General features: G+C 41.8%; 3 protein-coding genes across 5 annotated transcripts in view; 1 reads left to right on the top strand and 2 right to left on the bottom strand.

Annotated features, from left to right (window-relative positions):
* The window catches only part of LITAF (lipopolysaccharide induced TNF factor), a 46,380-nt gene extending 30,740 nt beyond the window's left edge, over window positions 1-15,640 (bottom strand). The window contains exons 1-5 of the mRNA XM_077186655.1: window positions 14,300-15,640; window positions 11,925-11,987; window positions 9,960-10,043; window positions 2,789-2,882; window positions 1,032-1,175 (exon numbers count right to left, since the gene is read on the bottom strand). The gene's annotated coding sequence lies outside the window, so the exon portion shown is untranslated. The remainder of the gene's footprint in view (window positions 1-1,031; window positions 1,176-2,788; window positions 2,883-9,959; window positions 10,044-11,924; window positions 11,988-14,299) is intronic.
* Window positions 15,641-15,682: 42 nt separating this feature from the next.
* SNN (stannin) lies at window positions 15,683-24,315 on the top strand. Of its 2 annotated transcripts, none has more exons than XM_054643894.2 (3): window positions 15,683-15,811; window positions 16,676-16,796; window positions 21,612-24,315. In XM_054643894.2, the coding sequence occupies exon 3, from the start codon at window positions 21,689-21,691 to the stop codon at window positions 21,950-21,952; it is 264 nt and encodes an 87-aa protein (XP_054499869.1). In that variant the 5' UTR covers window positions 15,683-15,811; window positions 16,676-16,796; window positions 21,612-21,688; the 3' UTR covers window positions 21,953-24,315. The 2 variants fall into 2 exon arrangements, with proteins under 2 accessions (XP_054499869.1, XP_077042771.1); XM_077186656.1 differs by lacking the exon at window positions 15,683-15,811 and adding an exon at window positions 15,989-16,285.
* The window catches only part of TXNDC11 (thioredoxin domain containing 11), a 28,107-nt gene continuing 25,305 nt past the window's right edge, over window positions 23,891-26,692 (bottom strand). For both annotated transcript variants that reach the window (XM_054643893.2, XM_077186654.1), the window contains one exon: window positions 23,891-24,972. In XM_054643893.2, coding sequence (XP_054499868.2) covers window positions 24,345-24,972 — 628 coding nt within the window. In that variant the 3' untranslated portion in view covers window positions 23,891-24,344. The remainder of the gene's footprint in view (window positions 24,973-26,692) is intronic.

The raw sequence follows: 26,692 nt of genomic DNA, 5'->3' as shown, positions 1-26,692 counted from the left end.
GCTGAGCAGTTTGAGCTCAGGATTTCTTAGTGGGGCACGTGGAATGTAGAGCTAATGCCACATGCTTTTGTGTTCTCTGTGTGTGTTTGGGGGATCCTGGCAGTGTCTCTGCACAAACACCAGCAGCCTGGGACCAGCAGCCAAAATCCTGCAGAAGCACTCATTGGACCTGAAGTCCTCATTGCTTCACCCTGTCTGAGCCAAGCATGCAGTTTCTACAGTGTCCACTACAACCCAAATTAAAGAAAGCAAAAAGCTGATCAAACCAGTGAACAGCATTATTTAAGAGAAGAGCCTCTCATTACCCTCCCTCAGTGTAGAGGAAGTGTCCAGAGAAATCCTACACTCTCAGAAGACTCTGACCAGAAATAACACTCAGATACTCTGACATAGTATATTTTTCTGGACAAAACTTCACTGTTCATACAATAAATTTCTGCCTTTCTGATGATGATGTACAGATTGCAAAGCAGCTGCTTTTCCTAGGATAAGTCTGCTCCCCCTGAAGACTTTCCTATTTTTTAAAATAAATTTGCTGTTATTTTAATAAGGACAGAGAAATCCTTCACTGTAAAAAGTCTACAGAGGGGAATGAGAAAAGCCTATAAACATTTTTGAAGGATACATTAAACAAATTAGATACATAGATCAGATTTCTGGAAAGAAAAAGTGTTTGCTTGCTTCTCTTAATTTTTCATTCTCTTTTTACCCAGAGAGCTTTGATCATGACAAACTGAATCCAGTTGGATCAGCAGAAAGAAATGTCATTAATAAATTTAAATCTTGAGGAAATTCTTCAGGCTTCAAAAATAATATTAGAATTGTTGGCAGTGAATGTTTTTGTATTGGCTATTACTTGTTTATCATTCAAAATTGCTAATTTTGACACATGTTAATCAGATTGCTTTGGATACTTGGTAATCAGATCACCAGGTATTGTTCAGCAGGAAATCATGAAAGTGTTCCAACTCCTGTGGTGGACTGGCTGGAACCAGCCACTGAGAAGAAAGGTCAAACTTACACTGACTTACCTCCTGGGGAAAAAAGGTAATGGAAAGGGAGATGAAAAGCTGGTAAACAAGTTTTCTTCAGTACTCCCTTATACACCACCCCGAGTGCTGGATATACAAGGCCAGATGCTGCCTTTATTTCCTTCAGCAAGCACTGCTACAGCCCTAGAGAAAAGTGCATAACATTTTATGTGTATAACTCAAAGAAGGAAATTGATTAATGAGGTCTAGAGGAATGTGTAGATTTTTTCCCCCTCACAACTCAGTCCTTCTTCTGTGCATTGATTTTTTTTTCTGTGCAATCAATTTCACTTTCAATTGCTTCTAGCAGTTGTTTTGTTGCTACAGGAGCTTCCACAGTTTCTCTAAGGTGATCTCACTATTCAGCTCCTACTGATAAACCCATGACACTGAAATCACCTTGCTCCAAATGTTTTCATTTCTCCCACTTTCTTTTCCTTGTCCCTTGTAGCAGCACTATAAAAACTTCCCATGTACAGTGGTCTTAAAACATTCTGGACTTACTTTATTTACAGAATTTTTCTTTACTTTTGTTTTTCCCGTAATATATTAGGGGTATAATTAAAACTGTAATTTCAGTCTCTTTATGCTACTGACTTCCTTCAACAACACTTTTTACTCTGGTTATTTTTTAAATGATTCAGTCAAAACCTGCCTGAAAGATCTTTTTTTTGATTCTCCTCCCTTCATTCTCCAAACCATTTCCTAATCTACCCCTCCCTTATTTTCAGGTCATACTCTCAATTTATGTGCTCCTAGAGCTGATCTGCAGTTTGCTCATATTGAGCTGTTCAGCAAGTTTCACTGTTCACCTCTGCAGCCTGCTGTTTCCTTCATTGTGTTTATCATGAACAGAAAGGATTCTTAAAAAATTCTTCAATGGATACTGCCAAACATTTACTTAAAATTCTAGCATGTGGTTTTAAACCACAGCCAGTCTATACAGCTGCTGCTGTTGCACTCACACCACTGCCTATTGCACTGATCTTTCTTTTCTCATCATCCTCTGTTGCCTCCTGCCTTCAAGAAGTTGGGGCAGCCATGAGTTTACAGCATTTAAGATTCATGTCTGGACCTTCTGAAGCCACCAGAAACACAGCAAATAACACTATTAGCAGGACAGAATAACCCTGCTATTACTTCTTGGTACAGAAGAAGTTAATATTAGATTAAACAAGACATGCTTTTGAACAGAATCTCAAACCAGCTTCTTCTGCCTTTCCACCTGAGTTCAGAGACAGCTGAACAAGAGTTCAAACCTCCAAATTATTCTCATAAATGTGTACTTCACTTCCAAAGAGGGAGCCAAATCAGTTAAATGTTTACTAATAACTGCAGGGTTATTGAGAACATCAGTGTTTGTATACTTGCTGGGGCCTTTTACAGAGGCATGCATAGGAGAAACAGAAATAAGCAGCAATTTTTAGCCAGAACATGTGCCATATTGAACTGCCAGTGTGTCAACCTTGACTAATTTCCTGTCAAAGAAAAAGAAAGCACAATTCTCACTTCCTCCCTTGAGGTTGTCAGCACACTATTAACTTGAGAATCTTTTAAAATTAGCAATCAAATGGTTAGTCTGGGACAAAACAAGGAAACATCTGTCAAAATAATAACTGCCATACTCAGTCTTTGAAATGAATTAGCAGACTTCTGAAAACCTATTGAGTCCATTATTCCCTCCTGTTTTGCATTCTTTTAAAGGATCATGGTAAGTAAGATTAATAAAAATTAAGGGTTTGCAGTGCACATATTACCTGGAGATAGGCTGCTTGCTTGCACAGAGCTACTGATGTCACAGAGCTGTGACATGCTACCAAGGTAAAACACTCCATCCAACTGTGAGAGTGGCTGAAAAAACAGATATATAAGAATTAACAAGTTGCAGCAAGGAAAATTTCTGTTAAATCATTAAAAAGAATTTTTCACAGTGAGGGGGAAACATTGGAACATATTAAAAGTGAGGCTGTGCAATCTCCAGCCTGGCAGATATTCAAAATTTGACTGGACAAGGCCTTGAGCAATGTGCCCTGCTCTCAGCAGTGGATTGGACCAGAGACTTTCTGAGCTACCTCACAGCATGAATGATTGCCACTCTATGTCTGTTACTGAGTGCAGGAACCACCTCCAATGTTTGATTTATGATACTCTTTTATATATACAGTCTGCTGCATTATGTCACTGAGGATACCCTAAAATGCCCTGTTCTGCTGCTTCCACCTGAAAAGACATTCAATCTAAACCAAATCCAAACACTACAAGTTTTCTGAAATTTGTCCTTTTGTTATGTAGATATCAAATGATGAGAAAAAATAATTTGGTCATCATATGGAAGACAGCGTCTCTGCATTGTTCCACTATCTAGGTTATTTTGAAATAAGGTGCTTAAGAACTATAAACTTAATTTGAACTGTCTGTGGAGGTAAATCCAGACTACTGGGTAGAAGTGTCAAGAAACAATTATTTACATGAAGAGAAAGATAGACTGAAAAGTTTGAATTTAAAGCTTCTGAGTTGGCTTTTCTTCTTTGGCTTATCAGGATGAAGAGGTTGCAGAAGTGTCTGAAGTGCCCTTGTGGCATTTCCCAGGCTGCTACAGACCCTTTCAAACAGTTTTGCTTCTCTTTGGTCTTCACACCTCCAATCAGATGCAAGTTACAGGGAAAAGGGAAAGCACTTCCACACTCTGCTCAGTGCAGAGAGGATAAATAAAAGAGGCACTCTGGAAAGCATTTTGAAAACTGACAGTTCAAAGAGAGTCAGGACATTCAAAGCTGCAGAGTCATAAATTAATCATTTTTCATCCAGCACATAAATGCTATATTTTCACTGCATTTCTTCGTTTGATGTCAGCAGTCTACCATATCTGTGAGGCACAGCAGCACACAAGTTCATTCCCCATGATAATAATCTGACACTATTCACTTTGAATCCTATTGCACATTTTAGAAATATAAAAATTTCACAGTTTCTTTGTGTCTCCATTTTGTTTAAACAACTGTGGTGAAATGAAAACAGTAAGTTGCATTTCCCTCCCCTCCACAAAATACTAATCTTGGTTTTCAACTTTTTTCCCTCTGTATGTTGGTGTTTGCTTTCCTGATTGTGCAAGGCCTTCATGCTGTAGGAATTGAGGCATTTCCTATGGAGCCAATTACTTTCCTTATATTTAATCTTCTCTCTCACTCTTTTTAGTAGCATATGAGAGAGTTCAGTGTTATTTTTATGCTCCATGTTAGAGAAGAAAAATACCTTGCTTTGAAGATGTAAAAATGGGCAATGGCTGGGACAGTTTTGTGTGTATTCTTCTAGCTGAGGCAAAACAACTGGAATCTTGTGTCTGATGTCATGCAGAACAGAGATGTAGTCTGGTTTAGAATTATATTGCAGTGGGATGGATTTCTAGAAGATTTGAGCACACAGAGATCTCAGCAGCTGCCTGGGGAGCTAAGAGAGCTCAGCAGCTCCAAAAATGAAGAGGGTTGGGGTCTGTAGAATTAAACAGTCAAGCCATTTCATTCATATGAATCTGTGCAATAATAACTGAACTGAGGGTTCCACACTATGATCTGAATCTGAGTCTTGAGTTGGCAAATCCCTCTTTGAAGTCTCTGGATCCCAAAGGGAACTCCTGTCACTGCACTTAGTCCTGTGTGTGATATGCTCTCCTCTCACCTCTTTGTTCTGCCTGTGTCACCACTCCAGACTCTGGTGATGCACTCATGGCTGGAAACAGCTGAGTTATTTCAAGTTCCTGTAGCAGCAAATCACTAAGGTTTTTCACAGAGAAGCTTGGACACCTTTAACATTTGGCACAAGGTAAAGGCAAGGTCACTGTTACAGGACATGGAAGTTGGATATTTCTGTTATTTTATGCAAAAAAAACAGTTATCATCTGTATTTGAATGGGTCACATCATGCAGAGTCTTTCATGCTGTGAGGAGAAACAAGCATTTGAAGACTTTCTGACGAGTTCTACCAGCACTGCTTTGTAAAGTTGTGATGATTCCAGCCATTGGTACAGTTCATGTGACTCCTTTAGCTCACAAAAGAACTGTTCATAAAGAACACACCAAGAGCAGAAAATGTGGGTGTTGTACAAGGTATTTTCCAGAAGAGATGGGTCATTGTGAGGGAACACCAAATGAAAAGCCCAACAAAATTTCCCTTTTATAATAATAAGGGTGCTGATTGAAATTTAAAGCTGTGCCCTAAGCTGATTCAGCAACAACCAAGAAAGCTGAGCCAAGATGGATTTAAGGTGCCAAGTTCTTGATCTCTAATTCTGCTGTTAAGTGTATCCAGTAATTCCAGTAATTTGGTGTCCTAATTACAGCTCTTTCCCTTTTTTTTATAGGCACTTCTCTGTGTATTGGAAGGGAGAAGTGATGCAAAAACTGGAAGGAAAGGCAAATGTATGTAATGTCTGCAAAGAGTGAAAATGCCTTAAGTGCATTGGCATGACAAAGTCCCTTTAGAACTTGGAAATTAAAGAGGGCAAAAAAACTCATTTAGAACATAAATATGCCCTGAAAAGAGTGCAACAGAGTAGGAGCAAGCTTCCTCCTACAGAAGAGTTTAATTTTCACAAAAACACCCTAATTGATCTGATAAAAGTGTATAAATTTCTGGGTACACCAGGCTGGGATGGCTGGCTGCACAGTAAGTGCAGCTAAAGTGTTTCAAGCTGACTCTTCCATGCTGCTAAGGAATCTCTTGGTTGTAACTTTACTTAAACAAAGCTCCAAGGTTTCAGTTGGCAGCTGGGGTTTAGAGAGCACTGCACACACCACCTGAAGCAGCATCATGTTCAGCACCTCTAGCTGAACAAAACTGGGCCACAAGCAGTGACCTAGACAGTGCAAAAGTGAGAGCAAAAAACCCACTGCTCCTCAGTCAAACAAGCTTTGAATTCTTTCTACTGTTTGCATTACCTTAGCCTCACAAAGTCAGGGCAAAGGTTTTGGTTAAGGAAAGGGAAAAAGGAGGGGGGGGGAAAGACAGAAAGAAAAACAGGTTTATACTAGCTAGTTTTAAATATTTCACTGGAATACCCTCTCATGACTTCCAGCAATGGATTTTCTTTTTCAGTACAGTAAATTAGCTAACATATGAGTGTGGGCCACAGTTTCTGTCAATGGCTGCTGCTGTGTAGACAGTGACAGGTGGTGGTGTTTATTTTTATTAGGCTATGTATTATGTAATCAGAATACAAATGCAGATTTGGTTTTGCTTCAGTGGAAGGATAGGTCTGGAGGGAAGTAGAAGAAAAAATTCAAGTGTCTAGAGCTGCCCACGTGGCCAATAGTAATCTAATACAGTAGCAAAGGGGATTCTATCAGAACACGTGAAAAACTTTCACAATCTTGCTGTTCATCTTCTGAAAATGTAAAAATCTCTCTTTTATTTTGAAATCATGCAGGCAAAGTTTCCACTTTTATCACCTTTCTGCCACACATAAAATTGTATGTAAGGAAAGAAGTCAGCTTATTTGAGGGAACACAACCAGCCTACAGTGGAACAAAAGGGTTTCTGCCAGGAACAGACAGGTCTGCAGAGATGGGAACTAAAGGAAAGAAAAGGAACTCTGGCTATGCACTGACACTCCAGCAAACAGAAGTCATCATGACTACATAAAATAGAAATATGAGATCCAAATAATCACACTAATCACATCTCTATCCAGATATCTGATAAAAAGCTCCAAGAGAAGCCACTGTTATAAGTGTGAGCAGATCTAAATTGTGCCCTAGTAATACCTTTCATGTTGGAATACCTACATGTTTTCTTGACTTTTCTGTTAAAAAAAATGTGTACCTAAATCTGGAAGACTATCCCCAGAATGCCTTCATGTCTGCCATCCTATCTCCCACCTGGAGCTACAGTCTGTCCATAGAGTGCTTCAACAACAAATAAAATGGAGAGGAGCAATGTTTGGGATAATCCCCACAAGTGTCTGGGGTGAAACTCACACTGCCTCCCAGTGCTCTGTATTCTCCTTTAGCTTTTAAAGCATTTTTCTTGTCCTTCAGATTGCTTGCTCTCTGTTTTTCCTGCTAATATTCTTACCATGGAGTCTCTGACTATTTAGAAGACTAAAGGAATTAAAGGAATTGCCCTGTGCTCATCAGTAACTGCTCTCCCAGCAGCAGCATTCACTCTAAGCCCTGTTACTCAATTTGCAATATCCCACATGCCCCAGTACAGCACTCAGCCAGTGCCATGGCCAGCTGCCAAAATGGGAACAGCTACAGTGTCTAACTCTGGGCAGTCTAGGCTGTCCAGAATATCCATCATTAGTACAGCTGCAGTAATGAGTAACAGCAGAGAAGCTTCACAGGGAAGTCCAGTAGACATGAGACTCTTCAAAAATCAAGGAGGTCTCTAAAATGGAGAGCAGGTATTCAGATGGGTGTAAGAGCATCTAGAGAACAGATGGGAAAAAAAGAATGTGTCATTCTATTTAAAGGGTTATAGCTTTTTCCACATAACACAGTGAATCTGATTTCTTGCAGTAATTAATAAAAGCTTCAAAGAATATGCATGTCCAGTTTTGGAATTCTGAAATGCAGTGGAAGAAAAAAATTGAAATATTTCCTACAAAAGTTGCCTTGCAGGCAATAACTGCTGAGTGGAGACCTCACCATAAGGAATACCATATTGGTTTTATTTTACACAGTAATGCAGAGCTGTTTTGAAGCCCTGTGCATTCACCCTGGGGAATCTCCAGAGCACTTTGTGCTGTAAGAAAGATATCTTGTCATTAATGACTAATGACTGGTGGGTAATCCTGCAGCAGAATCTCTTTATCTGACAGGACTCCACACATGGATGACTTGCAGCACAATTACCCTGCTGTGGTTGCTAGGTGGCAAATGTAGTGCCTAGAAAACATCTGATGCTGACAGCTCCTGTAAACTGTTTTGTAGGAACAGCTTTAGCACTGCATAAATTCTGCAATAAAGTTTTCTAAAACTAGAGCTATTCCAAACAAAAGCACCACAAAAATCATATTTATACTGAACTTTTGACATATACAACTTAACCCACATTTCTCAGGATAAAAAATTATAAAACCAGAATTTTCTAAAAGCTGAGTCAACAAAACAGTCAGGTCACTAGAGAAAAGGCAGTTCTGATCCTTCCACAGTTTACAGGCCCTCATAACTCTGCCCTCCCAGGAGGGACTTAGCACTGCTCAAATAGGCATCGGAGCTGATGAAACAAGGATGTAAAATTTTACTTGCAAACTGCTCAAGCACCAATGCACTTCTTGTGCACTGCTCACCATGCAGAGTTAACACCTCGAATTCCTTGGTCTTGAACTCCCCCTTGCCTAAGGATTTGCATATATTGCTAGCTGTGGTACTCCCCCAGGATGCACACCCTGAACTCGGATCCTTGCAGCTTTGTGGCCTTCTTCAGATGTGATCCTCACACAGTGACCAGTGCATTCTCTACCCTGCAAATTTCCATTTCATACCCTCTTCATCTCTGCTACTCCTGTCTAAACTGGTCACAGAATGCTACCAACAATTAAAATGTAGCAAAAAGCACATACTCTGACATTTAGGATTTGACACAGCATAATGCAGCTACTGTAGCAGAATCAACCCAAATTATGTCCAGCTGCAGATATTGATAGGGAGAGTACACCTAATCCTAATGAAGAGAAAAAAATCTTTACTTGACACTTGAAACAATGGAAGTAAATGGAAGAGGGGAAAGTTACAGATAGATTAAGTTGCAGGAATCTGAAGGAGAGTGAATGCCTTTAAACAGCACCATCAGAACAGTTTATGGCTCAGCCTGCAGTATAGTGAGTAATTGCTGGTATTCAGGAAATTAATCTGAAGATCTTAATTGCAACTCAAACAATTACTCATAATCAGACTGCTGTAATAGTCTTCCCTAGTAGTAGATAAAACAGCTCCTTCATGTGTTAAATATTGCTTATATTAAATGTTCTGATTGCTCTGGTGCAATATTCCTATCCTGGTTTCATAGGCTGTGTTTACTCCCAGGAAAACAGGAGGTGTAAACAACATCCAGGCAAAATTTATCAGGAAACTTGCAGAAAAAAATGATGACCAGAGTTATCAAGAGACTAGATGAAGCTGTCTGAGTTGATTTGTCAGTTTGGGTTTAGTTTTTCAGATTATTTCCATCTTCCCTTTTTACATCCCTCAAACCCCCCATTTTGTCTCTAAACCATCCCCACCTTCTCTCCCAGCACCAGGCAGTTCATCCTAAAGTGCAGAAGCAAATGTTTCATTAGATTTCTATTCTGTAGGTATCAGCCATGTAGTGTTTTCTGGTCTCCCCAAGAGCTGACACTTCCAGTTTGAGCTGTTTACTGTGATTTGTTTGCAGAAGTGCTCCTAAAATTCAAAGCTAAGTCAGGCAAATTGGCACAAATGTTGAGATAACAAGGGATTTCTTTTTCTCTTTGCTACAGTAGGGAAGGTTCAAACCTGGCTTTATCTGGAGAGATGTTTCACTGCAATGCAATCTGTCACAGTAAATGCAATGCACTGGGGGACACTGATTTGTGTCACTGCTCTTACACTGTTTCAGGAAGCACTTGCTGTAAAAAGCAGGACTATGGTGATAAAGTCTAATAAGACTGTCAAGAAGTTACTAAACGTTTCCCTACTCAGTCTCAAAACAATCCTACTCCAATCTGAATGTTGTAAACACTCAAATTTGCAACCTGAACAGATTTTCTTTGGGTTTTCCCAGCTAACACATCCAATACATGTCTTGAAGACAGGAAATATGGCTCCAGTAGGGGAAGCAGTAAACAAGGAGAGGGCTAAAAATCTGGTAATGTTCAGAGGCACTTTTTGTTTATTTGATCAAATTCACTTAAAATGGTAAACTTGAAAAAGAAAGCTTCAGTTCCAATGTACAGGATAGAGTACTTACTTATCCATGTCTGTAAATCGGCCAAGGTCTAACAAGATCCATACAGAAACACTAAAGACTTCTTTACAATTGGATTTTTAATACCTGGAAGAAAGAAGTTACTTAATAAAACTAGTTCATGTGCCCAACTCTTCCAGAAAGTCACTAAATCACTCAATTTTTCATTAAATGTTTCTTCATAAAATAAAGAAAACAAAAAATCCAACAACACACATAATGGTTAGCAATGCCATTTTTAAAGACAACTTTTATATTTTGGTCCCTGCTCCTCTGGACTATCTGCAGGCTATGAAGGTTCCTAAGCTTGTGCTTATCTAATCTTCCATTTTTGCAGCTGTTCAGCTTCCTACTAAGAAACCAGTCAGAAGCTGATTGCAGACTGTTTCTTCTAAGAGACTGCTTTGCCAAAGGAAAAACATATTCTGGGCCACACTACTGATGACAGAAGGAAATAAGAGCATTCTAAGTTCATCCAGAGTAGGAAAAGGCTGCTGCACACAGGAACATAAAATATGTGGGGTTTTATCCATGGATGAGAGAAGGAATGAAAATAAAAACTTTTAGCCTCTGCTTCCAGTCTTGCAACATGGAATAGCCTTGTTGTAAATCTCTTTGTGGCAAAGTTAAATTGAAGGAAATGCTGAACCACTCTAACAAATGTGCTGTCCAAATGCATATCAAGGAATCTGTTTTTCAGCATTACCTATAGTGCCAAGCAAACACTCTTCCTGTGAAGTGAAGTTTGTTACACTGCCAAATCTCTTAACTAGGAAACCATCCCCTCTCCTGTCTCCTACAGATTGGGCCTGCAGCCTAATTACAGAGCAACATTTGATTTTGCTAAAACCTGTCTGTTCTCAAGTTTAAAATAACATGTTTTTAAATGATTGCTGGATGCTAAGGAATAACCTGGAGGGATGGGGAGCTGACTGCACCCAGATCCATGGAGTGAGCCTGAGATGCTGGCACTCTCACCAGATGCCTTTTCTCAGTGGGCTTCACAACTCTGGCAGAGAGCTTTAGAAATAACTGCTGCACAAAGGAAATGCTTTGTACCTTGCTCATCAGTTTTCAAGTACAAAAACAGCCTCCAAAGCATGAGACTAAGATGTTCAACACAGCAAATTCATATTTTTACATATTTTGAAGCCATGGAAGCTGCAGCTATCTCCTAGTCCTGCAGCAAAATAAAGATTATCCTTTTCATTGAGAATATGATGTATAGAACTATTTTCACCTTTTATCATCTATGGAGTTACATATAAAAGCTGTATTTTCAGGGCAGAATGCAAAGCATCCAAGCAGAAACACCTCTTGTCCCAACTTAGGTTCTATGCCAAAAAAGGGCTACAGCCTTCAGAATCCTAAATTAAAGCTTATGCTCAGATGGCTTTTAAACAATCCATTTTTCCTGGCCTGGATTCACAGTCTCTCATCATGAGTACCACTTACAGCACTAATCAGAATTAGAGAATGCATCATTCAATTATGGTGTCATATAAAAACTATCTATCTTTTGAGGCTTTTCTTTTAAATAGGTGTGGTAGGTGTTCCTAGCACGAATGCAGACGTGGATTGATTCTACTCTTCAGATATACAGTGAGTCTGTTCTCACACTAATCTGAAAAGTGCTTTTCCACTTCACGAGTCATACCCATAATTACAAATAGCTGAGTAAAAAACCCAACAGATGCTTTCTTAAGCAGAAGGCTAAGGAAAGCTGCTAGGGTTCCACAGCAGAAAAATGCAAGAAAATATTTGGGGGCATGTACAGCATGCTCTGGTAGAGGATCTAAATACTAAATCCTGGTTTAGTATTACCCTGAGGTTTTGAAAAACTTAAAAATAATTAAACTTTGACCCATACAAACTCTTCATATACTTTCATTTCTCTTCATGCACAGAGCTGGATTAATAATTTCTCGTGCATTTTTTTTTTCGAGGTGAAATAAGAAAATATAAAACCTGCTCAAGTTGCTGGAGAGGGTCAGCTTGGTCCCATTTTCTGTGTAGGTGCTCTCCAGTGACCTGTAAGCAAAGGTGCAAGATGTTATTTACACCTCCTCAAATACAGACAGCAGCAGTTTGTCCTTTTTAACAATCCCCCTACAGACCTGCAAAGCTGTTCTGTGTGGTCTCTTTCCCTGATAAACCTTCTAGAGTGCACAATGATTACTGAACACATTTTGCACCAAGGAGTGCTACAGAACAACAGGAAGTGGAACAGATATTTTAGGTGTAATATGCATCTGCTGCATCTTCTCTGTCTTTCCCAGTGGAAATAGAGGGAGTAGAAATAGATTATTTATTTTACTGGCCACCATCTCAGAAGTAATACAACATATGCCCCTAATTAAAGGAACAAATATTGACAGTAATTGTTCAAAATTTAAGCATAATGAATATACAAAGATTACACTTAGAGGGACAGGATATAACTGACAGAAGGAAACTCCAAAAACAAGTACTTTTAAAATAGCCACATTAGCAGACAAGGAGTGTGTGATGTAAATTTGCAACAATGGAAACAATTTATTTCTAACAAAAAAAATATACAGGCATATCATAACTTAGTCATTTACTTCTATGACAGTGGTATAGTCCCTGAAGAGAAACAAAAGAATCTCTATAACTAGTAACACTTAAAATCAACACTGCTGGAAACTATGCTTGAGTCAGAGTAGCTGTCACAGTGGCAACCAAAAGTGACCCCAGAATTGTTCTGTGGATAATCCCAGTGAAATTTATAAGTACATGTAATGGTTTAAACTCTTGAGTGCTTGTGATATGAAAACATCAAAGCAGAAGTGTGTGCTTTAAATGACTGCATAAATTTGGAAAATTGTCAAATCTCTTTATGTAAGTTAAGAATATTGAGGAAGAAACTGTAGTGATAAACTTGTAATTCTTCTCCAAGGAAGAGAAAAATATCTCCTGTAGTAGCATGTTGCATGTTTACAGTTGTACATTACTTGTGCACAGCTAAGGAGCAACAGTAAATAAATGAGAGAAAACTCTTAATTCCTCATCCTTAGCACAGCTGAAAACCATATTACTCAATGGCTTTAACTGAGTCTGCTTCAGCAGCTCCTGGTGAAGCACACAGTGGTTCTTTGCTCCCCATGTGTGGATCTGAGATCATTGGACCCTTGCCCCTGCTAAAAGCCTTAAGTGTTAACTGGGGATGGGTGAAGGTGGGAACTAAGAGGAGCTTTTAAAGCAGTTTTGAAGGATTAACAGCCCTGTACTTTCCCCACAACAGACTGGAAATTTCCCATCCAAGCCTGCACAGAGCAAGCAGCTCATTTCCAAAGATAAGAAACTGATGTGAATGAACCCACTTTGTTCTCCGTGACATTTACTAAATATGAGATACAAAATGACTATTAAAACTTTCTCAAAGGCAAAAAGTTTTCAAATTATACCAAAAAAGATTGCCAGTCTTCTTCTCTTAAGGCTGTGCTATTATTGGATGGCTTCCACCAGTCAGCTTTGTGGTAATTGCATTCATGGTTTTTGTACAAAAGGGCATGACCCTTCTCCCTGAAATGGATTGGGACACTTATGGACAGTGGAGACTCCACCCATGGTTATGTAAGTGACACAGGAATCACAGGGAGATTCAAGTATCAAAATGAGATTTAGATATCTTATTAAATTACTGGCCCAAAGGCTACCTCTGCATCTGCTCCCCTCACAGAAGGTTACAGCCATGGCCAATAGTCCTTTGCCAGACTATTCAGACCATTAGCTACTGCTAGTGGAAGTAAACAGTGTTTGTGCTTACTCTTACACTTCTTTCAAAAAAGATTATGAGCTTTTAAGGTTTAGTAGTGTTTTATCATCTTTTCTATGGGAGTTGAGTCATAAAGACAGTAGAAACTGATGCTGCACTACACTTAGTAGATCCAAGGCTTAAACTGTTAATCTTACATTAAACAATGACTTCTATAAAAATGTTCTTAACTGGCTGTGGTATCTCAGATATTCCATGCCACCACACATTTTTGATTAACCAAAATAAAGGATGGTGTGCTTGGGGCAGAGTGTACCATGAAACAGCTGCTCTGGTAATGCTATAAACTGGCTAGATAGGATTTGAGAGCAGTCCAGAGTTATCTGTCATCTTAGGAAGGTCTCCTGACACACCAACATATGTAAGGGGGCAGGCAAAAGATGACTTGTGTCTGGATGGCTTAGAGAGCAAGTAGAGGAGGTGAGACATCCGTGGGGGTACTGGGCCATATTTAGCTTTCCACTGAATGAGAATGGAAAGAGACCACACACCTTGTTTCATGCTTATGGTGGAGACTGCATTTAAGAAAGGATATTAATCTTACCCCATAGAAAATTTTGCAGTTATGCTGGTTTTGATTAGAATAGAGTGAGTTTTCTTCATAGTAGCTGGTGTAGGGCTATATTTTGGATCTTCCTTGAAAGCAGGGTTGATAATTAAAAGTGAATAATAAAATGTAGTCATCTGATTCTTTCCCCCATCCTGCTAATGGGAAGCTTGTTTGCTGACTGGGGTTAAACCACGATATAAACTGTGTTGTAAAACAAGTTTTTCTGTAAGTCATTGTGACTTCCAAACTTGATCTTCTGTCACAGTCTATTCCCTCAAAACTCATTCTGCCAGATTTCAGATGAGCCGCAGACAAGTTGGGATCTCTGTTACCAGTAACTATACCACATCAGAGGAGTCGCGATATTCTTTTCTACTCCAGTAACGACTAACTTCAGCCGAAGGGTGACAAATCCCTGTATTGGGCAACTTCCGAACTGCAGCTCCGTGGCATGAATTTCCAAGTAAAATTGGTATAGAGGGAATGCGACCTTTCTGTAAGTTTGAGGCAGACGCCCTCAGGGAGGCCGGCGCTGCCTGCTCGGGGTCACGGAAGGGCTGGCCGGGCCCGGCGGGGCCCTCAGTGCCACCAACACCGCGGCGGCTCAGGCGTGGCCTCCGCTAACAGCGCCCCTGTCCAGCTGCTGCCCGGTGAAACCAGAAGGCGCCTCTTGCGGGGTCCCAGAGGTGTCAGAGGGCTTTTAGGCCGGCGGGGCTGGCGAGAAGAGCGCTGGGGCTGGTCAGCGACGTCCGACGCCCTCAGTCCCTGGCGGGGGTGGCTGTGCCTCACGCCCTCGGCGTGCGGGGCTCAGGACTGAGGCGGCGAGGGGAAGGAGCGCGACCCTTCAAGGGAGCCCTTCAGCCTTCCAAGGGCCGGCGGCGCCGAGACCCGCCAAGCAACGTCTAGAAAACATGTCCTGTGGAAAGTGGTTGAGGGAGCTGGGTTTGTTTAGTCCTGACGAGGCTCCGGGTGGACCTCATCACTCTCTACAACTGCCTGACAGGAGGTTGTAGTGGGCTGGGGGCCGGTCTCTTCTGCCGTGCCCACAGTGAGGGGACCAGAGGAAATGGCTTTAAGCTGAGACGGCGGCTGTTCGGGTAGCCAGGCAATGGAACAGGTTGCCCAGGGCGGTGGTGGCGGTACTATCCCCGGTGATGTTTAAGAGGAAGAGGCGTCTGGACGTGGCGCTGGCTGATGTGGTTTAGAGATTTTGGGGTGATTCTGATGGTGCTGGATTGACGGTTCGACTAGACGGTATTAAAGATCTTTTCCAACCTCGATGATTCTCCGACTCCGCGATTCTCTTCTGTGATTCCATTCTCACCCCTCGCGGCGCGGGGCGGGACCCGCCGCGGCTGTCACGGAAAGGGAGGGAAGGGCCGCGGGCGCTCCGCCCGTCAGCTGTTGCTGCCCGGGCCCCGATTGGTGCCGCGCGGCGCCGCCCGGCCCCCGCTATAAGGCGGAGGCGCGGGCGGGGAAGGAGCTGCCGCGGCCGCGGCGAGGCTGGTGGGTGCCTTGGGCTGCGGCGGGATGGTGACCGCGGGCGAACGATCCGGGGGCGGGGGGAGGCGCGGCTCGGTTCCTTGCGGGGCGGGGGTGGGCGGGATCGCCGTGCTGTGAGCCGGGGCGGGGGGTTGGTGAAGCGGGCAGGGACCCGCGCCGGGGTTGGGGCCGCCAGAGTTCCCCCCGAGTTCCCCCGCCCTGGGCCGGGGCCGCCCCTTCTCGCTCTTTGTGTCCGCGCCCGGCCCTACCGGGTTCCGAGCGGTGCTGAGCGCCCCGCAGGCCTCGCGTGGGCCCCGTGGGTGCCTAGGGGCTCCCCCGGCCCGGGGCTCGGCCCCGTCTCCCGGCGCTTTGCAGCCGCCCTGCCGTGCTGCAGTCACAAGGCGATGCCTCACGGATCGTCGGCGCCTGCTCGGGGTGGGCGCCGGGCTCCTCTCGACTGGACAGGCTCGTCCCTGCTCGTCCAGTGCGAGGAGTTCGGTACGTGCTGAAGGGTTATGTCCAAAGCGACCTTTGTAGTGACAGTCCGGGAGTTTTCGGTAACGCAAGTTGCTCAAACTGAGTCTTGTTCCTTCCTCTGAGTATCTGCAGTGTACCGTGGCATCTCGTGCTCTTCCTTTTCCTGACACAAGTGTAGGTGTAGACATTACATTTGTCAGTAGATACTGCTTTTGAATAAACCTAAAGAACTTGAAACCACTTGTGAGACTGTTACCTTGATTAGCAGGTAGGTGAAACAGTAAGGGATCTTTCCCTGACAGCAGTGCCAGACTGGCTAGTAGTTAAACATGATTATGTCACTGGAAAGCTAAAAGTGAAAGGCACTCAGGATGCAGAGCAGCTAGAGACCAATGTGATCACTCTCCACAGGGGAAGAACAAGAAGGAAGACTTGCCAGACAAGATCCAAAACCAGTGTGACCTTCGCCTTTAATAAGGTGATTCAGAAACTGTGTGTGTAGAGGACTCCTAGCCAGAGCTGCTTCCTGCAGGTATGTGACTGACTCCTGGCATACTTGCTGTCTAAAGATTTGAGCTGTGTATAAAAATAGTTTGACTGTCAGAAACATCAGGTGCTGTGTGTACCTGCTGTTACGCAAAGCCATTAAAAAAAAAACCCAAAATGATATATTTGGAGAGCTACCTTGAATCTAAATAAAAAAAACTTGTGTTTATCAGCAAACTTAATGTTGGCATCTCAGTAATTTTTCTAATATATCAAGGATTAAGCTTTGCCAGGGGATATATGCAACATAGTACTTCTGGTAATGGAATGTCATAAGTGACTCTTACCATGTCAGGACAGACTTTTCATTAGAGCACCATGTGGCTGTGACACTGACAGATGTTTTGCTAGCCATGCAATTGCCTCTGAAGTCACCATGGTTTTAACACTGTAAGCCTGTTTCCAGTTCTGCATTAACTGGCTGACTTGCCTGACAGGCAGTTACAGCATAAACCTCCTCCACTTACTGTGCTGCTGAGAAAGTCTGTCTGCTCTTTCAACTTGTCATGTCTGTAAAACATCTTAGACTACTGCTCTCTCATCTCTCCATCTTGCTGTCTTCTGTAAACTACCAACTTCTGTGTGGTTTAGCTTGGTGCACAGCTTTAAAAGTGAATCTTGATTATGCTTTAGGTACCACTACACCTCATGTGGGAACTAACTGCTGTTCCAGCTAATGCTGTTAGGTATTGGCTTTTGTTCTAACAATTGCCTGAATGCTAAGTTCTTGGAATTCTGTCCACAGCTAATTAGCCACAGAAAAGCTCTGTTCTTCTATTCCTCATCAAAACTATACTAAGGGTGGGAACAGATGATTTGCATTGAAACCTTCTACTAAACAGCTCCCTGCTTCTAAAATAGCCTCTGGCCAAGCCCCAGCTTGTGCAAGGTAACTTGGCATTATCACAAGGTGGTATTAACTGGAGTTAATGAAGAATAACAGTGATGGCATTTTTTTATGTGCAAGTGGTGAAGCCTGAGCACTCCTGTATTTTAAAAGCCTTGCATTCTGTGGGTAGTGTGGGTGCCATACACACTTGTGTGCCAGTGGTAAATGTACAGCACTGATCTTCCCAGTGTGTTCTCCCCTTGTCTTCCATTGGCAAGAAGGGTGTTACTGTGATGAGTATGCAGCATTCCTCAAAAGGGATTTTACTAGAGAAGCAGGAGAAAGCATTTTTCACAACTAGAAGCATGTTGATTTAGAAGCTGTTGTTGGAGGCTTTTTAAGGAAACAGTTCAGATTTTTTTTTTGAAGAAAATTAAGCTGAAGGTCACTTTTATAGTTTTATTTTCACTTCTTTACTGTGGCCCATTTAACTTACTTTAGGTGGAATACTGTAATACAGTAGTTCCCACCTCCTCCTCTCCCTGACACCTCCCCACCCCCCCCAAAAAAGGCAAAATACTTAATACTTGAACCTTGAACATAACTGCTTGATGAGGACTTCAGTATATCTAGTGAACTATAGTAAACTTGCTTTTGAAGCCTCTCCCTACAGCTTTGGCTTGAATGGTAGCAGTGAAACATGCCTGTGGGCATTAAAAATAGTGACCTTAGTAGCATAATACCTGTAATAATGAAAAACTTGGTTTAGGAACTAATTTCAGTCCTGCACTGCATTTGTCCCCTAGCAGCCTTCTGCAGTTCAGACTGCCTTTCTGTTTGTCCTTTAGTTACAGCTTCTGAATTGGATAATAAAAATTCACAAATGAATTTCTGAGTAGAAGCTGGTATTAGGCAAAAAAGAAAAGCAAGTTAATTATGGAAAAATGATTTCTAGCTGATGTTTTCACTGCTTGATTGCTGTAAGAACTAAAATAGGCTATTTGCAGTTCACACCAGTCATCTGACTAATCTTGCTAATGAGTAAATATGCTTAGATGCTTGATTTGACAGCAAGTGTGGTGGGAAGGGACGTAGCTCTACAAGTGCCACCAAATATATGGATGGTGATGGCAATCCCTTTGAAGATCAGGAATTTACAGCCTCTAATATCTTCCAGTAAAAGTGATGAACAAAGGCAGTGCTGCTCCTTGTATGCTCATAGGGGCTTTTAGCTCAGGTAGGCTTTGAGGGGAAAGTGAGTCTGAACAATTTGTGGCCTTTAAATCACTTCAAGGGGATCTACAAAATGCAGTATTTCCCCTATGAAGAAGGGGAGTACAGAGACAGCTTAATCTGGATTCCACTTAGTTGCTGGTGGAAAGAACAGCAAGGCTGGAGTTGTGTGTCCAGAAAACAACACAATGCCAAGGCTTCTCTGAAAGTTCTTGCTGATATAGTTACAACATGCAAATGTACTGTGCTCAGGGTAGAACTAAGACTGCAGGAGAGCTTTAGTTCTAGCTGTACAATGACCTAAAGCCAGAAAAATAGAAGTGTGAGCTAGCAACAACACTATAGCTTCCAAACTATCTAAAGCTACTGTCACACACTACTAACTACAAACTAGTTGTTTGTGATATCTGTGCAGGATGCCTGCACTTTGTCATTGAGAGGTGAAGTTCTTTGAATTCTCAATCAAATAGAAAACATGTGGAATTTTAAAGGTAACCTATGGATTTGGCCAAGAAAGATCTTTAAGAGGAATCTGTAAGTTGCTGTGTTGGACTCAAAATTGTCAAGTCATCATAAATCAATCTTGTGCATCCTGAAACAAGATTGCCAGAAAATCCTGGTGATAGAGAGGCTGGTGATGTGAACAGTTTCATACTTGATATAGTTGATGCTGTCTACTCAAAGACTGGTGGACGGGGAGCATCTGCAATAGTTTCCACTATGAAAAACTATTTTCTAGGTGACAGTAACTGCTTCATGTAAGGGCTATATGCTGATCCAAACTGCTGTAGAGGAACAGTAGGTGGTCATAATAGTGCAAGCTGCAAAAGAAGCCTCAGTGTGGCTGTGCAGTGTCTGCATGTGAAGCAAGGTAAACTATCTTTTATGCTGATGCTGTACTGTTTTGGCTGGATCAAACAGTGCTGCTCTTCAGACATGCCCTGAGGAAAATGAACTACATGAAAGTCACTCTTAATCACCCTCAGCTGATCACCCTGTGTTGAATAAGCATTGCAGAACCAAGGTGATTATTGCAAATCATAGAATTCTCTGGCTGCAGTGGGCACACAGCCCTGCTGAGGGTGTGTGGTGTGGTCAGGTTTGGTTTTTTACTTAGGCAAAACTGGGTCTGCAGAACTTGGCTGGTTGTATCAGATCCACTACAAGCTATTGATTGCTGTAGTTTACAGGGCTGGAAATGTAACCAGAGTGTCTGCAAGCTATGTGACACTGGATTCTAATGGCACGTGTTAAACTCTGTAGTGGTGTCCTTGTTGAAATGGTGATGCACATGGCTCTGTTATTCCATGACACATCAAGGAGCAAACTTGGTCTCTGGTTTGAGCTGTCTTGGTAAGGATCCTGCACTGTAATCGCCTTGACTCGTGTTGAAATGCAGGTGGGTGACACTCACTGTAACCCAGTGGTCCTGGGTAGGGTGGGTTAAGACTGACTCCTTCTGAGGGGTTTTTGTGTGAAGATGCTGTACTTGCAGCTGAGACTGCAGCAGTGATGGTGAGGAGCCTTTCCTGGATAAGTGTGTGTGACCCTCAATGGACTGGCAGCCAGAAGAAACTGCTGTTACTGCCAGTCAGTGGGTACAGGTCCAGAGAAAGGCACGTGAGCACTTGGAGCTGGCCTTAGAGCCTCTAAGGACTGCACCTTTTGGACCTGAAATGGCAGCATTGAGCCCTAACCTGATTTTTACAGTAGTACAGAGGTAAGAGATGTTCTAGGACTGGCTCTGGTCTCTACTATAGTCTTGCACGAGTTTGTGTTTTGTTAAAGAGCTAGGGTAGTAGGAAAGAAGCAAAGTTATTCATTCATTAACTTTTATGTCCTAGTTGAAGGAAGGAAAGTGAAGCTGTCACCTTTGTAAACAGTAACTTTGAAACTAAAGACAAGGCTCACATGACTTTTAAAAATAGGGTTGTGAATTTGGAAGAAGTAGCTAAAGACATTACCTGTATATTTTTTACTGCTCACACTACAGCAAAGTGAGGAAGTCTTGGAGCTCTTCCAGTTTCCTGCTGCTGCCTCTCTTCCAATTCCAGTTGTGGTCCTCATGGACTATGTTTCTCTTGTGGTTTTAAAGGCACTAAGAGGAGCAGAATCTTCCATTGTGCTTTGTTAGTTTTAAATACAGCTCTACCTGCTTTTTATGAAAATAGCAACAACTGTTTTATGTGCTCAATGAACAAACAATTAATTACCATGTACCCAGCCCTTGTAAGCAGACCAGTGTTATGGACAGACTTATAGTAATGCATTAGCACTGCAATTATCTTGACAATTAGCTTACCAGTCCTGGAACTGTTAGTATATAAGAAGGATGTTTGTAAATTAGATTTTAAAAAAGGCCAGACACTCAAATGTACTATTTCTGTAGTATTCCTTGAGGAAAACTAAAGGCAGCTGAATTGCTACCTTGTCACAGATTTGTGATACAGCATTTGTATGAACAGTCTTAAATCTCCCTGTGCTAAACTATAATTCCATAGAGCTTTCAGTCTTGTCTTGTACCTCCTTGTGAAAATTGTTACCTCTTAGTAGGTTGACCATGTGCTATCTCAAGCATATCAGGAGCCAAAACATGGTTCTGTGATTCTGTGACTGAGCAGCACAAAGCACTGCAGTGCAAGAGGATCACATGCCCTTGTGGACAATACCAGCCATAAATATAATCTTGCTGAGTGCAGTAAATCTGCACAAATTCATTATTTATTTTTAATCCTGCAGGAGTTTGAAGATGCATCAAGACTGATAGTGAGGACAGAAAAATCTCCTGAAGAAGAGCAGAGCCTGAACTGTTGGCCATGTCCATCACAGATCACAGCCCCAGCACGGGAGTGGTGACTGTCATCGTTACCCTGATCGCTATTGCGGCTCTGGGAGCTCTGATTCTGGGCTGCTGGTGCTACCTGCGCCTGCAGAAGCTCAGCCAGTCTGAGGATGAGGAAAGCATTGTGGGTGAGGGAGAAACCAAAGAGCCCTTTCTGCTGGTGCAGTACTCTGCTAAAGGACCCTGTGTGGAGAGGAAAGCTAAGCTAACTCCAAATGGCCCAGAAGTACACAGCTAACTCAGAGCAACAACTGCAGATGGGCTGTGCTCATGATGTGTAACCAGCAGAAGCATCTCAATACTGTGAAGAACCTGGGCTTGTGCACAGTACTCATCAGAAAACATCCTGATGAGAATTAAATAAGCTTTGGTTGCAACTGCATGCACTGAGAAGTTGCACTTTGCATCAGCTGTGTATCCTAATTCCTCTGTGGCAGGAGATGACTGGCCTGGTGTAATGTCCATTGCCGGCAATGGGCACAGTGCTATACTGGTGTGAAGAGACTACTACTGTTCTTTGTTACTTGAATGTTTAGCTGAGCCTATTTTGATGGAGCTACTCCTGTAATGTGAGCTACTTTACAACTGTGAACTAACTGTAAATAGGCTGCCAGAGACTTCTTTGTGTTCTGCAGCATATGATGCAACTGTATATAATACACAGGGACTCCTGAACCACTACCATGGATGGGACTCCAGACCTTCCAAACCAGATCTGCAGTTACAGCTTGCTTCTGCTACTAGATGGAGTGTGCAGCCAGAACTCCTCCTCTGAACAGTTTATTGGACTGATGCAGAGTACTTCATTTAAGAAGAAGGGATAAGCCTTTAGTAATGTGCTGAAGTAGGAAACACAGGAGCAAGAAAGGCAAAGTTGCTTTAGCTGCAGCTATGTTGGTTACACTTTTGGCTGCTAGAACTAAGTTCTCTATATAGTTACTGCAAGGAAACTGCCATTTTGATGGGTTCCAGCCTGGGAACTTATGATGGATACTGAACCCTCAGGGAAAGTCCAGATGGTTTCCAGGTGTTTGAAATGGCAGTAGAGCAGGCTTCTGTCTTCCATAGGTCTGTGTGCTGAAACTGCTTAAGTGGTTACTTAGCAAAACTGGCTTAAGTGTAACTAGTATAAATTCTTCCTAGAACCATGGTTTGTGTACTTAGGGTGTATGTTACCAGCCTGTTACAAAAAGGCATTTTGTAATACATGCAGCCAGACAACTGTAGAATTCAGTTAATGCATCTTGTATATAACTTTTGATTGTAGTATAACTGTATTACAACAGGAGAAGTTTCAGTCTTTTCTACTGTTGACAGGGGCAAGGGTTATTGCTGGTCAGTTTGTAGCAGTTTTTAGCAAGCAATGGCCGAGTCTTTCCAGAGAACAACACATTTCCTGCTCTGTGCTGGAGTTCAGCTATAGGAACTGTAAAAAGGTGTTAAATGGAAAGTTCTGGACTGCACAGGTTTGGGGAGAGAAGAAGGAACAACACTGAGCAGCCACTGGCAGCTTATGTATTCTAAAATTCTTCATGTAGGCACACATGCTTAGAGGTCACTGGCCTGTTTTCTATTACTTTATACATGGCCTCCTTTGCATACTGATGTTTTTAAATACTTAATTGCCTAGCCTTAATTCAGCTCCAGAGGAAGCATTAGACTTGCTTCTTGTACTTGTACATATCGAATAACTTAAGGCCTAGCAAGCTTGCTTGAGAATTTTAACTATATGCAAGGCAAGAATGGCCAGGACAAAAAGTTGTCCCCTTCTTCTACACTAAGATGTTGAATTGCTTTGTTAGTGCTACATTTGCCTTTTTAAAATTGAAAGCTGTAATTTGAAGCAAAAAAATGCTGTCAGTAGTAAAAAGCTCCTGCTGTTGCCTCTTGAATACAACACATGGGGTACAGCTGATAATGTTCTTACCCTGACACATGCTTTTTAAAATACCGCTCTCAAGAGACCTGCATGTATAGTCAGACCAGTCCACTTATATAGCTGTATTTGAGACCTCTAAAAAGCAAAGAAAAAAAGGATTAATTCAATAAGACTTCCTCTAGTTTTCTGTAGAGAACAGTTCACACATGGCTCTTGTGGTTTCCAGACAATCAGAATACCAGTATACAAAAGTGATACAAAGTGCTGAAGTTTGAGAACAGAACAGTTGTAGCAAGATGACTTTGTCCATTCAAGTTTACTGATTACACAGATAAAGTATCTATTTTAATTCAGCAAAGAGAATGCAGTGTAAAGGGCAAATTTCAGAAATTATGGAAAAGTATAAATCAAAGGTCTGATTTCCCTCCTAGCAGCTGTAAGAGAAAGCCAGTGAAAAGTAACTGGTCCTTAGTCAGAGGTGCTGCACACTGCTGCCCCTGCAAACCAGTATCTTTCATTTCAATGGATAGGTGTTTGCAAGTTAGTGCAATAGTAAAGTGCAGAAAGTGTTTTCCATTCTCCTCTTCTCTTAAGATGGGGGTATCTAATAAGTTGTTCAAGTATACAAAAATATTCCATTTGATTTTTCTTTTTCTAGATCATGTGGGGGAAGTCTTTATTTACAATGAATGTCAATAAAATTTGCATAAATACCTACCCAATACTGCATCACTTGACTTTGTGTAAGCAATTATTCTGTCCTATTTCCACTACTGTCCTCTGTCTCTATGGTATCAATATTATCAATCCTTTTTTCCTCTAAAGCAGCAGTAGCTGTTGAAAGTGATATATCATTATCTTCAGGAAGTGTTTGCTCAGATTGAAGGGGTTCTTCAATTTCATCTTTGCTATGTAGCTTTCCTCCTCTTGATGCTACCAGAATTCTCAGTAAAGCATTTTCTTTAAGGAGGTTTTCTGATGCATCAGCTAATTCTTGAAGCTTTTCAGCCATTTCTAACAATTCTTGATTCTTCTGGTCATATGTGGCCTGTAATTGCTCACTGTGGAGCTGCAGAGTCTTGTGCTGCTTTTCCAGTGTGTGTTTTTGCTGCTGTAGTCTCTGTTCCTCCCTCCTGGCTTCAGAGAGCTGTGCTTCAAGCTGGTCATGGGCCTGATGAAGGGCACTGATTTCTGATCTTAATTTCTGAATTTCTCTCTCCAAGTGTGAGATGTGTCCTTGCTGTAGAACTGACTCTTTGTGTAGGCATTCTTTGGTACAGGGCTCTGACGAAGAAAGACTTGAGTGATGTAAAACAAATTTCAGGAGATTAGGAAGGTTAACTGAAAAGTCTTCAGGGAACTTCACACTTTGCTCCTTCCTAGAAGGACATAACAAGTGAATAGTAAAGTACTCTGGAAGGTTAAGCATAATTTTACCTAAGCATCTGCTGTTGAACTCCAACTTGATACCTTACTTTTTATCAAGTATGGTTAGTACAGCAGCTAAGAGAAACCTAAACTCATGTAATAGAGACAGATCACACAGATTTTCTTTTGGTGTTCACTTTCCCTGTGTTCCAGTCTGAGTGCTTTAAGCATCTCTGCATGGGACTGGTTATTTGAAGAAAAAATTCTGTTAAATCTCAGAAGACAGATTTCACTCTCAAAAAAGAAATATTCATGATCATGGGTCATGAGCTTCAAGTACACAGGGAAACATCACTGTATGATCAGAGTACAGTGCCATTAGTATTTGTAAGTTGAAGGATGATGTTTAAATGTTCTTAAGTCTACATATATTATTTAGAATTGAAGTCCAGCTATATAAAGCTACACAATGGGAAATCACTCTTTTGAATCTGTTTTCCTGGAAGTAGCTTAGTGAGTTCCAGCACCTGAAAGGCATGGCAAGGGAGCAGTCTATTTTTAAACAGTAAGTCACTTTAGTCAGAAATAAGGCCCTGTAAAAAAATAAATCTCTTTACTTGTTCCTTTTACTGCTTTGTCTTCATGTCATAGGTGATGAAGGAAGCAAACCACACAAGGTTTTTCTCTTGGTTTCTATTGGTGATTTTCCCCCCCTGAAGCTGTGAATACTAAGCCCAGCCTATGGAGCAGGTAAACCTCCTTGCCTTCTACAACAGCACAAACTGTTACACCAAGAAAGGCCAAGAACAGCAAGTACCAAATTTCTTCCTCAAGACTATCAGCCACTAAAAACACCAGCTCCATCCAGCTGTGACAAATGTTACAATTACTGCCCTTTGTGAACCCTGTGCACACATGTGAGGCTAACTGTCCTCTAAGGACTAGACTGGAACTCGCTCTTGCTCTTCTGTCTGAACCAGTTGCACCTTCAGCCCTTCACTCAGCATGTTCCAGTATAACACAAATTCACTTCCTCCTGCAGCACGGCCACTTCCACCTCACCCTGGACAACTGGGAAGCCAGCTAATAGTTTATCACTTTGGGTCTGCTCCAGCTTTGCCAGTCAGCAGTGTATTCTCTCTTTCCTGAGGCAGCCATCAAAACAAGGGAGAAAAGCTTAGTTTGCTTCCATCTGGCTGTCAAATTGATGACTGGAGTAATGGTAAGTAGCATACATTCAGATATGGGTTAATTATGTAAGTGAGAAAAAGGACAGAGAATAAACCCAAACAAAAACGATTGCAAAGCAAGAAAGCCAGATTGAAGTATAAAGCCTAAAGCCTCCTGGTGCTCCTGTACAACACAAACCACAGAGAACTCTTTATGTCCCCTTGTGTGTGACATCATGTCCTGAATTGGTTACAATGTGCATCTGGAACAGGGGAGTTCCTTCCTTACAATTACACTTCCCTCAAAAATGCCTTCTGTAAAATCCAACTCATAAACATGGGGGATATAAAACCATCTCATTTCATTTACTGAAAACCACTTACTGTACAGTGGGTAGAAGACAGATACCATCTTTTATCAATAATTCAAGAACTTCAGTCAGATGAGGCTCCTGCTCATCAAGATTAAGCTATTTCTGGCAGAGTGAGCACCATGAGTTCTCCTCCCCTGTAGATTCCTGATGATGGACCAAGTTACTCTTGTAATTACCATCAGCAGCTT

This window comes from Agelaius phoeniceus, chromosome 16 (genome assembly GCF_051311805.1).
Source record: "Agelaius phoeniceus isolate bAgePho1 chromosome 16, bAgePho1.hap1, whole genome shotgun sequence".
NCBI lineage: Eukaryota > Metazoa > Chordata > Aves > Passeriformes > Icteridae > Agelaius > Agelaius phoeniceus.
The sequence above is the reverse complement of the archived record's forward strand: the minus strand, read 5'-3'. Positions and strand labels throughout refer to the sequence as shown.

Bases quoted from the DNA above. Each gene is read 5' to 3' on its own strand.
- SNN (XM_054643894.2), top strand. From the start codon at position 21,689: ATGTCCATCACAGATCACAGCCCCAGCACGGGAGTGGTGACTGTCATC.